Source organism: Geotrypetes seraphini, chromosome 5 (assembly GCF_902459505.1).
Source record: "Geotrypetes seraphini chromosome 5, aGeoSer1.1, whole genome shotgun sequence".
In the NCBI taxonomy this organism is placed as follows: domain Eukaryota; kingdom Metazoa; phylum Chordata; class Amphibia; order Gymnophiona; family Dermophiidae; genus Geotrypetes; species Geotrypetes seraphini.
This window is the reverse complement of record NC_047088.1, coordinates 82,234,012-82,246,511: the sequence shown is the minus strand read 5'-3', so window position 1 is coordinate 82,246,511 and position 12,500 is coordinate 82,234,012. Positions and strand designations below refer to the sequence as shown.

At 41.0% G+C, this 12,500-nt stretch overlaps 1 protein-coding gene across 4 annotated transcripts in view; it reads right to left on the bottom strand.

Moving 5' to 3' along the window:
* The window catches only part of PHKA1 (phosphorylase kinase regulatory subunit alpha 1), a 252,951-nt gene that overhangs the window by 37,836 nt on the left and 202,615 nt on the right, over positions 1 to 12,500 (bottom strand). For all 4 annotated transcript variants that reach the window (XM_033946131.1, XM_033946129.1, XM_033946130.1 and 1 more), the window contains exon 27: positions 10,198 to 10,313. In XM_033946131.1, coding sequence (XP_033802022.1) covers positions 10,198 to 10,313 — 116 coding nt within the window. The remainder of the gene's footprint in view (positions 1 to 10,197; positions 10,314 to 12,500) is intronic.

Genomic DNA, 12,500 nt, shown 5'->3' with positions numbered 1-12,500 from the left:
TGAAATGAATCATGTACAAAGGAGAGAAAGGGCACAGGATATACAGTTTATTGAAGGGACATAGAAAGAGGGAAGATGCCATATAGAACAGAAAAAGGGCGGACACTGGATGGAAAGAGCAGAGAGGGTGGACAGAGAATGCAAGGGGCAGAGAGAGGGTGGACAGTAGATGGAAGGGGTAGAGAGAGAGAGGGCAGAGGCTGGGTGGAAGGGGCAAAGAGAGGACAGATGTTGCATTGAAGGGAGCGAGGATAAACGCTGAAGAGAAGATAATTAAAGCAGAAACGACAAAAGGTAGAAAAAAATTTTTTTTTTGTTGCTTTACGTAGAATCAAATAGTATTGTAACTGTATTAATTAAAGTTCATAAATAGGAAATTGAAATAAGGCAGTTTTTTGGGGACTAAACCCCTTTCCTCAGGTCAGGACAGGATACCATAACAGCAGGGTGCCCAAATAGTCGATCGCGATCAACCAGTAGATCACAAAGGCAATGTGAGTCGATTGCTTTGCCTTTGCAATCTTTTTCTTCCTGCCTCCCCGAGCCAGGCCAGGCACCAGACTCACAAGACTTCACCTCTGACGTCAATTCTGACGTCAGTGAGGTAGTTCTGGGCCAGCCAATCGCTGCCTGGCTGGCCTGGAACTTCCTCTCCGACGTTAGAATTGACGTCAGAGGTAAAGTCTTGTGAGTCCGGTGCTTGTACATGCCTGGCCTAGCTCAGGGAAGCAGCAGGGAGAAATCGGTGTGGTGGCTTAGGGGGTAGGGAAAGAATGGGGGAAGTGGATAAATCGGCATGATGGCTTGGGGGGGACAGGGGGAGAGAGAAAGAAAGGCAGAAATAAAGAAGAGGCAGGGGGAGAGAGAAACAGGCAGTCAGGGGGGAGAGAGAAAGAAAGAGAGACAGAAAGAAAAGGGAAGTGGCAGAAAGAAATAAATATTGGATTTACAGTCAGAAGAAGGAAGTGCAACCAGAGACTCATGAAATCACCAGACAAAAAGGTAGGAAAAATGATTTTATTTTCAATTTAGTGATCAAAATGTGTCCATTTTGAGAATTTATATCTGCTGTCTATATTTTGCACTATGGCCCACTTATACTAAACCGCAATAGCGGTTTTTAGCGCAGGGAGCCTATGAGTATCGAGAGCAGTGCAGGGCATTCAACACATCTCCCTGCGCTAAAAACCGCTATTGTGGTTTAGTAAAAAGGGAGGGGGTATATTTGTTTATTTTTGTACAGTTGTTCCTGAGGTGACATTGCATAAAGTCATCTGCCTTGACCTCTTTGAAAACTCGCGGAATATAAATGATAATTAACATTTTCTCTGCGTACAGTGTGCTTTTGTGTTTTTTAAAATTTTATTGTTGGTAGATCATTTTAACTTGGTTATTTTAAAAGTAGCTCGCAAGCCCAAAAAGTGTGGGCACTCCTGCTGTAGAGCCATTCTTGTATGACTGGATGAGCTATATTTATCTTTTTTTTTTAGTTGTTTAAATTCATGCAGAAATAAATGGCTAAATTGAACCTAATGACTTCATTAACGCCTTTCCCTTTTTTAAACCTCTATACCAGGGGTCTCAAAGTCCCTCCTTCAGGGCTGCAATCCAGTCGGGTTTTCGGGATTTCTCCAATGAATATGCATGAGATCTATGTGCATGCACTGCTTTCAATGCATATTCATTGGGGAAATCCTGAAAACCCAACTGGATTGCGGCCCTCAAGGAGGGACTTTGAGATCCCTGCTCTATACCATTTGAAAGAGGGCAAATATCTAATTATTCCCTTCTAGCATTGGATGCTTCTTAAATTAAGTAAAAATATTCTGGCACAAGTGTCAAACCTTAAAAAAGGAAGTCATATTGAGCATTGGAAAATAATAATAATTAACTAATAAAAATAGTACACATTTAGGGCTTCTTTTACTAAGTTGCGAAAATGGTTTTAGCGTGTGCTTAGCGCACACAGAATTACCACACGCGCTAGATGCTAATGCCAACATTGAGCTGGCGTTAGTTTTCCTGTGTAGCGCAGGAGTTTTCGCGTGCTAAAAATGTTAGCGCACCTTAGTAAAAGAGGGGGTTAATTTTCCCCACCACCAAATTTTCCCATCGCGCCCCACCCGGCTACTTTTTCATGCCACCGGGTGGAAAAAATGTCTGGGGAGAACACTGCTGTACTTTCCTTCCGTTTTACCTCCCCTTCTTCCCTTATTTTTATTTATACAATGTAATTTACAAATCTTCCCCGCCTCTCTTTTTCCTTTGTAATCAAGTCTTTGTCTTGACCCTCTTTCCAACTTCCATAGAGATTTTATTTTCTCCTATACTTTGATTTAACTTTTATTTTAAAAAATTGTTATTTTCTATTTTTATTTTTTTACTATTGTAAACAGACAAGATACACGTGATGGTCGGTATATCAAAATACTAATAAACTTGAAACTTGTCAGAGATTTATCGTTGGCAGGAACATGAAAAGCACTAATAGCACTGAGGTGAACTCTGACCGAGGTGGTTTTCAGTCCAGAATTGGATAAATGGAGAAGATAATCTTAACACTGAAGGGAGAGAAGAGGAGGAAGCATCATGGTGATGGAGGGTACACCATGAATTGAAGCATGTCCATTTCTGTTGATAGCATTGCTGAGTAGAAGATTTTCTGGAAGCAGTTATAACGGCTTGTACTGAGTCAGAAAGATTAAAATGTGCTGAAGTCAGACTGAGAGGTACTCTGTCAGGTGAATAGATTGCAGATTGGGATGTGAGCAGAGATGGAAAGATCAGTAAGGGAATTGAATCTTTGGCACTCAGCTGAATAGAAGGGAGAACCACTGGGATTCAGTCTTGAGCTTGACTAAGGTCTTGAGAGGGATTGGCGGAAATGCGAAGAGGAATTTGTTCATCCAATCCAGAAGAAAAGCATCTGCTTTGAGACGAAGAGGAGAATACTGTCTGGAGCACAATTGAGGCAATTTGTGATTGTGGGAAGATGCAAGCAGATCTATTTGAGGAATCCCCCATAGTAAAAAGATGTGGCACAATACTTTGGAGTCAAGAGTCCATTCGTGTGGTTATAGAAATCTGCTGAACTTGTCGGCTAGAGTATTAAGTCTGCCTTGCACATATATGGCATTGAGAAATATATTTTGAGCAATTGCCCAGTTCCATATGTATTCTGCCTCTTGACAGAGAGGGAGAGAGCACCTGTTGCTCCTTGTTTGTTGATGTAGTACATCACTACTTGATTGTCTGATCAAACAAGAGTACTTGGTCAGAAAGACTCTTGAAAGGTTTTTAGAGCATTTTGAATTGCCTGTAGCTCTAAAAGGTTGATGTGGAATGTCTTGAGTAGACCACCAACCTTGTGTCCTGAGAACATCTAGGTGAGCCCCCCAGGCATATATGGATGTGTCTGTGGTGAGTACTTTCTGATGTGGAGGGATGTGAAACAGCAGACCTCTGGAAAGATTCAACAAATCCATCTACCATTGAAGGGACTGACGAACAGGTGACTGATCTTTTGAGATAAGGGATCGAGAATTTGAGACCATTGAGATGCTAGAGTCCACTGAGTCTTGAGAAGGAAGTAACATGAACCATGGAGGCCATGTGACCTATGAGTTGCATCATCTGTCTCGCTGAGATGGTTTGTAGAGTAGAGACTTGATTGCAAAGATGAAGCAAAGTGTCTTGTTTTTGTTGAGGCAGAAATGCCCTTAGATAAACGGTGTCAAATAGGGCGCCTATGAATTGTAGTAGTTGAGAAGGTTGAAGCTGTGACTTTGGGAATCCTAGGACTTCGAATCCTAGGAGCTGAAGAAAAGTTATCATCAACTGTGTGGCTGAATGTACTGCTTGAGGAGATGTAGCTTTTATCAGCTAGTCGTCCAGATATGGAAATACTTGAAAACCATGAGTACGAAGGGTTGCTGCCACAACCACTAGGCACTTGGTGAATACTCTTGGAGAAGCCAGGCCAAATGGCAGAACTCTGTACTGGACGTACTGATGAGCTATCCAAAAACGCAGAAACTTTCTGTGATTGGAATGTGGGGATATGTGTGTGTAGGCCTCTTACAATAAGATTCAGGAGATTCACCTTGAACTCTCAACCAGGCTGCTTCTCCCTTCCCTTCCTCCATCTGCTCCTTCTACTAACCTTCCCCTCAACACCTGCCACCCTCTCACATAACTTCTCTCATCCTCTAAACCCACTAACTGATCATGTGATCTGATTTCCACTCACCTATCTGTGCTATCTTGCCCTCTGCCATCCCTCCTATTTGTCACATCCTCAATTTATCACTCTCCACTGCAACTGTCCATGATGCCTTCAAACATGCTGTTGTCACACACCTCCTCAAGAAACCCTCACTGGACCCCCATGTTTCCCTCCAACTACTGCCCCATCTCCCTCCTCCCCTTCTTATGCAAGTTACTTGAATGTGCTATTCACCACCATTGCCTGGATTTCCTCTTATCCCATGCTATTCTGGATCCGCTTCCGTCAGGCTTTCGCCCACTGCATTTCACGGAACCTGCCCTTAGTAAAATTTCCAATGACCTGTTCTTGGCCAGATCCAAAGACCTCTATTCTATCCTCATCCTTCTCAATCTGTTTGCTGCCTTTGATACTGTTAGTCATCAACTACTCTTTGATATGCTGTCCTTGTTGGGATTCCAGGGTTCTGCCCTCTCCTGGTTTTCTTCCTATTTCTCCCATCACACCTTCAGTGTTTGCAATGGTGGTTCTTTCTCCACAGTCTTCCTGTTATCGATTAGTATACCTCAAGGCTCGGTCCTGGAACCGCTCCTTTTCTCAATCTACACTTGCTCACTTGGAGCGCTAATCTCCTCCCACGACTTCCAGTATCACCTCTATGCTGGTGACTTCCAAATCTACCTCTCTACGCCAAATATCTCTACTGAAACCCAAACCAGAGCTCAGCACGCCTGTCTGACATTGTCACCTGGATGTCTCACTGCTATCTAAAATTGAATATGGCAAAACAGAGCTACTTATCTTCCCGCCTAAACCCACCTCTCCACTTCCCTTGTTCTCCTTTCTCTGTGGACAACACTCTCATCCTTCCTGTTGTGTCTGCTCGTAATCTTGTGATCATCTTTGACTCCTCTCTCTCCTTCACCACCCAGATACAACTTATCGCTAAAACCTGCCGCACAGTTAAAAGTCCACCTTTTTGAGAGTGCTTTCAACTCCTAACTCCTTTTGTCTTGTGTTCTGCATCCCCAACCTTTTATGTTGTGTCTGTCTGTCCAAGTTAGATTGTAAGCTCTTCCGGAGCAGAAACTGTATATAAATGTCAAAATGTACAGTGTTGCATACGCCTTTCAGCACTATATAAGTGTTAAGTAGTAGTAGTATAGTGTCTCTAAAGAGAGCATGCAAAACCTCTCTTTGACTAGATATTTGTTTAAGTCTCAGAGGTTGAAAATTTGATGAAGACCTCCCATCTTCTATGGAATTAGAAAATACCTGGAGTTGAACCCCTGATTTTTCTGAGAAGGGGAAACTAGTTCTATGGCATTTAGTTGAAGCACAGCTTTGATTTCCTGAAGAAGAGACATCTGTTGAGATGTGAATGAGGACTCTCATGGAGGGTGGCTCAGGGGAATGGTTACAAAATGGAGAGAGTAACCCTCCTTGATAACTTTGAGGACTTAAGTGTCCGTCGTGATGAGAGTCCAGTGCTGATTAAACAATTGCAATCAACCTCTAATGGGTTGGGGAAGAGGCTGAGGAGGAGGAGTTTTGACCATGCTCTCTAGAAGCACGACAAAAATACTGAGCTGAGGGGCCGAAGACTGGGACTTCTGATGTCTCTGTTGTTTTTGTCTCTTCTTTGATGTAGGCTTTGTAGAAGAGGATGTAGCTTGATTCTCTCTCTTGTAGGAATAAGAAGTAGGTTTTGCAGCAGGCTTAGATTGTTGACTCTTAGACTTAGATCTGTTTAAAGAACTCCAATTCTGCTCATGCTGAGTAAGCTTTTGAGTAGCCACCTCTATCTAATCTCCAAAGAGTTCTTCACCAAGACATGGGATGTTGGCAGAGCCCTGGATCGGTAGCATGGAATGTTGCTAATCTTTGGATTAGCCACCGTGAGAACGGGCTACTGGATTTGATGGACTGTTAGTCTGACCCAGTAAGGCTATTCTTATGTTCAGTCTTGAAGATTAATATCCATGTCAGAAACTCGCAGCCAAGCTAGATAACTCATAGCAACAGACATAGCAGATGCTCTTGATGTTAGTTCAAATGCATCAAATGCCGTTCATACCATATATTTTCTTGCTTGAAGGATACTGTAAGTAGTTTGCTGAAAATCTGCAAGACAGCCTGAGGGAATATGTTGTTCAAAATCAGCCAACTTCTTTGCCAGAAGTTTAAGATACAACGACATGTAGAAGTTGTAATTAAGAACTCTGTTAGATAACATAGAATTTTGGTAAAGACGGCAACCAAATTTATCCATAATGCGACCCTCACATCCTGGTGGCACAGAAGCATAAAACCTGGAGCTGGAGAATTTTTTAAGGGTCAATTAAACAAGCAACGATTGATGTTGGAGTTGTGGCTTGTCAAAGCCAGGACAGGATATTATTCTTTAGAGTGAATCAATCTTTCATGGAGTTATAGAAACAGAAAAAGGAGTCTCCCAATTTTTAAAGAGCGCCTCTTTGAGGAGCCCATGTAAAGGCAACTTAAGAAGCTCCTTAGGAGGCTCATTGAAATTCAAGGCATCAAGGAGCTCTGCTCTGGGCTTAAGGTCAGCCTCAAATTTGACAGGGAGAGCCTTTCCCAATTGTCTAATATATCTAGTAAATGAAAGTCCTTCAGGAGGAGACCTTCTTCTAGGAGGAGGAGATAGATCTGAAGGAATATCATATGATTCAGGAGCAGTATAGGCCACACAAAGCCATTAAGTGTGTTTTTGGAGTCAGTGTGGCCACAAGAGAGATCAGAGTCATAAGCCCCAGGTGACCAATGGGATCGGCAAGAAGAACTTCCTTGATGTCGTTGGTACCAATCCAATTAGGAAGAGGAATGACGCAAAGATCTTTTGTACCTGGAAGCATAAGACTGACATAATTGGGAACAACGACACCGATATAGATCATCAATGCTTTGATGAAGAGTGTCGAGGTTTCAATGAAGAACATCAATGCTTCGATGAAGAGCGTTGAGGTTTCAATGAAGAACATCAATGCTTTAATGGAGAGTGTCGATGTTTTAATGAAGAACATCAATGCTTTAATGGAGTGTCGAGGTTTCATTGAAGAACATCAATGCTTCGATAGCAGCAAGGCCTCGATGCAGATCGTTGACGCTTCAAGGAGGACCGTTGAGGTCTACTGGAAGAGTGCCAAAAGAATGCAGACGGAGTGCCGGTGTAGACCCGGAATCGGTACCACACGGGCTCGGACTGCTATCCTTAGGCTGGGCCAGTACAGAGGGAGTTGATGTAAGCACCAGTATCGAGTGAAATTTGAAGATGTCACCGATCTCCCTTCGGAAATTCCCTCAAGGCCTACAGACGGGATTGCACAGGCTTACCACTGCTACCATCTGCTGAGAGTGAGAACAGACTGACTTTCATGAGACTGCATAACACATCTGTTCAAGTCTAGAAGGAAAATATGGAATGGCTCTTTTAGACATCTGTTGAAAGTCTAAATGTCATTGTCACTCACTTGATGAAAGCTCCATATGAGCCACTTAATACCTGCCATCTGAAAAGTCATATGGTCAAGCCCTAGACATGACAGGCACCAAATTATGATTGTCAGTAAATGGCATGTTCCTCACATGTGAACCAACAGTGGGAATTTTTTGGGACATGTCTGGGAAAATAGTCAAAGCAAAATCAAATGGTTCAATTGTGGGGGAAAAAAACCCAGAAGAAAAAAATTTGTGCCTTCTGGAATGTTCAATCCTAAGAGAGTCATTGAGCTGTGGAAAAGGCTTCTAGAAGAGTTGCTGAGAAGTTCTCTGTACCAGGCTCCGTTCAATGACATTATCTATATGTGAGTATATTGTGTCCTGCTTGTCCTCAGAGAATTCTAGCTCCCAGAGACTTAGGAAAGATCCCACAAATCCCTCTGTATATACCCTGTCTAATAAAAACCACCTTCACCTATGTGACAAGACCTTCAGGGCCTATCAGGGCTCTCCCTGATGTCTACTGGAGATGGGGCATGGTTGCTTCTGCTCTGTTAGCACCCTCAAAAAACCTTCATTTCAGTATTCACAGTACACAACATTCTCCACATAGAAATGCTTCTTTTCTTTTATAGTGCAGTCACATCTGAAGGAAATTACATGTAAATGTATCATGTACTATTTTGGTTCTGTGGGTTTAACAAGAGGTTCTATGCAACCTACAAAGGCTCAGTTTCTCCAGGGTCAGTATGGTTATCAAAATTCTGTGTAATAAAATGGAAGATTATGCACACAATAACTTGGCAAATATTTAAGCTACACAGCGCTATACTGAGAAACTGGATTCATAAATTGATTAAATGACACGAGCTTCAGACACATAACCAGGACATTCCAGTCCAAGCTAAATAGTCAAAGCCACACAGGCTTAAAGTCTGTTAATCATAGGCTCCTCTTACATACGGGGGAGCAGAGTAAAAAACTCAAGCACAAACTTGAGAAAAACCTGTGCTCAAACCCGAATGTAGAGACAAAAATAAAAACAGTGCTCAGAAAAAAATAACTACTTAGCTGTGAAAAAATCTTTCCCTCTGTTGACTGAAGCTAAGAATATACACTGCAATGCTGCAAACGCTATCAGTTTGGAAGGAACACTTGAATTTAAATGCTGTAATCTCCAACAAGCAGTAAAGTTTCTCCCTCCGTCGATTGGAGCTGAAGATATACAAAGCACTGCTGCACACGCTGCCAATTTAGAAGGAGCTCACATTTAAACTGCCCTCATTGTAATCGTCAGAGAGCAGTACAAATTCACAGTCTGTACACAGGGCCAATGGCAGGAAACAATATCACCCCCTCCTCTACAAGAGCCTTGTTTCACAAAAATAAGCAGCGTCAGGAGAAAAGGGCACACATCTCTGTAAACAAAACCACGGCAGTGCTTTGTATATCTTCAGCTCCAATCGACGGAGGGAGAGACTTTACTACTTGTTGGAGATTACAGCCTTGCAGTGTATATTCTCAGCTTCAATCAACAGAGGGAGAGATTTTTTTCACAGCTAAGTAGTTGGTTTTTTTCTACAACCACGTCCATTTACTCGAGGAGAGACACGATCTTCTCTGTTACGGCACCTCAAACTTGGAACTCGCTTCCAATTTATATAAGGGAAGAAAAATCACTCAGTAAATTTAAAGGTCTCCTGAAAAGCTGGCTTTTTAAGGATGCTTTTTAGTTTGCTACTTGAATTCTTTATAACTTAAACATCCTATAGCGGACTAAAACTCCTTTAAAAGGAAAATTAAGCGGGTAACTCTTTCCCAACCTATAGTTTTAACCCCTTGTTCATTTTTGTTTTTGAATTTTATTTAAACCCACCCTCCTCTTGTGTCCTGTAATGTATTAATTTTTAACAGATGTGTGATTGTTGGTTTTTGTTTTCTTACCCTGATTTTATTATGATATTGCGATCAAATAAAATTTTTAAATAAACTTAAACAACCACATTCAGTTCACTGTTCTATTCTGAGCACTGTGTTTATTTTTGTCACTACATTTGGGTTTGGGCTCAGGTTTTTCTCAAGTTTGCAATTGAGATTTTTTTACTGTGCTCCCCTGTATGTAAGAGGAACCTATGATTAACAGACTTTAAGCCTCTGTGGCTTTGACTATTTAGCTTGGATTGGAATGTCCTGTTTATGTGGCTGAGGCTCGTTTTATTTAATCAATTTATGAGTCCAGTTTCTCAGTATAGCGCTTAAATATTTGCCAAGTTATTGTGTGCTTAATGGTAGTATTTAATTGGCAAAATTACCTTTTTTGATTTTTTGCAAGTGTTATTGATAAAATGGAAGATGCCATTCTGCCGCAATGATTTCATCTTGCAGGATTTCTAGGACTTCAATTTTGACTTTTTAAATTTATCCTTATACAAATGAAAATCCATAAAATGACATATGCAGAAGTTAATATCATTCAATAATAAACTTTGTAGAGCGGCAGACTTATACATTACCTGTTTCATCTCACTCTTCAATTTGCTGATTCCAGCTCTCTCCGTTTTTGTTGCTCCCACAGCTCCAAATTCATGGATAGAAATAGCAGGGCTAATGGCTGAATCCACAGAACGTACTAAAGGAAAACAATGACTATTATGTAATCAGGTGACCATCAATGCAGGGATACACAAATTCAATTGCAATTAACAGGACATCACATTTTTGAAACATTATCTTGAGAGATAAAGAACTAAACCCGTTTGTACTATAATGCCTTCAAGAACAGAAATATAAAAATAAATAACATTTCATTACTATACTTCAAAACTTCAAAATTGCTTCATTGTATTGCACTATTTATATTTTAAAATTAATAAAGATTTACAAAAAAACAAAAACACAAAACTTCAAAATTGCAATCAAAACCTGGCTTTTTAACCAGGCTTTCTATGAACCTCAGGAACATTAATCTCGGTTTTTCTCAGGAGCATCTGGTATCTTTTCCTTTCTTTTAAGTCTTTATATTATGATTGTATTCTACTTTTGTATGATAGTGCCTTTCCTACATGAAAATTGTAGTTCCTTTTTTCTCTTTTAATGAAATTAGATTGTAAACCACTATGCTATGTTATTCACTTTTAAATAGCGGTCTAGTAAGAAATGAGTAAATAAAAATAAAAGTTTGCTGAAAAAATAACTTCAGCTTTTCCTGGCTAGGAGCATCAGACCACAAAGCTGGGGCCTCATGCTCCTGGCCACATCTTAAAGGGACCAACCAATCTAATGTAAAGATCCCCCAGAGATCACATGATGTATTGAGCATAGAAGGTGGATTTCTTCTCTACTTTATCTAATGCCTCCTTTATCTAATCGCATCATTGCTTACTTCCTTCTTTCCAGTTTGCAAATCCTTGGGATTATGTGGAATTTATGGATAGAACATCAGTAAATAAGGGCCTAATATGACTTCTAAGACTACTAATAAAAATAAAAAAACTGAAGCTCCAGGAGGACAAGATGGTGGCTACAGATGTTCTGTCCCAGGATTATCTGTTGGAGGTGGCTGAAAACTTTATACCCACTTTAATTAAGGTGATTGTTAGGGCCCTGGATCTCTGACTTGAGAAGCTTTCAGGTCACAATTAGCTGGCAGAATATAAGAACAACAATACTGTCTACCTACTAAATGGGCCAGGAGGGAGAAATCAGAGTGAGAACTAAATGTTATTGAGAAAAATTATTATTTTAATTTTACTCAGTTTCTTGAGACTTCTGAAGATGTAATTGATTCTAGAGTTACTCTTTTGATTTCTTTCTCCTCTGAGCTGGATAAGTAAAACCTTTGGGCCTGATATTCAAAGTTATTTAGTCAGCCACTGACCGGATCAAATTTCTTGGTCAGTGCTAGCCACTAATAATATTCAGCAGCACTTAATACAGCTAAGTGCCACTGAATATTGCAGTTAGCGTAAAATTCAAAGCCAGCCATGTTGGAAGCATTTTAGGGATGGAATCAGCCCTTAAAGTGGCCAGGTTTATCACATAAATGGGACAGCAGAAAATTTTGTCCTATTTTTATGAAGTAACCAACAGCTACTTAAGTCAGCTACATCTTAGCTGACTTAAAAATAACTGGATATTCAAAGCTGAAGTCTGCATGGGTCCTGGCTTTGAATATCCAAGAATAATGCTGTTGGTGGTGAACAAAGTCTTCTCCGGAATCGCAAGCAGATGCCCTAACTTATCTCCTAACCTAGGGGAAAGGGGGAGGCAGCAGATGGAGCCCCATGGACTACTAGGACAGGTTTACACAGATTTGTCTGGTCTGGTGGCCCTGAGAGGGGAAAGGCTCCTGATCTCCCTTCTTCCAAGAATCGAGGAAGTCTCACTAGCATGGTTGCTCTGCAAGATTTCAGTCATAGATCCTGCTGAATCAGCCAGAGCTGTGCTCCATCTGATAGAGGCAAAGAATACTAGCTGCTCAGCCCTGCTGTTCTTCTAGTTATACTGGGAGATCAGGCTGATCAGAAGCTAATCTCTGCCTCCACTTGCTGGTACGAGTTCACAGTCCAAAGGTCTGGACTCATCTAACAGGATGGGAAGGAATAGGCATGTTTTGCAGCACAAGCAGGTGTACTCTTGATTTGTGGCATCACATTAGGACAATATTTTGCCTATGATACTAGACTTACGAAAAGACATATTATGAAGCTCAATACAAACCATAGCGAAGATGACCAAGGATACTACAAAACCTTTATTCTTCAAAAGGTCCCGACATGAACGTGTTTTGGCCAACAAGACTGCATCAGAGGTTTAC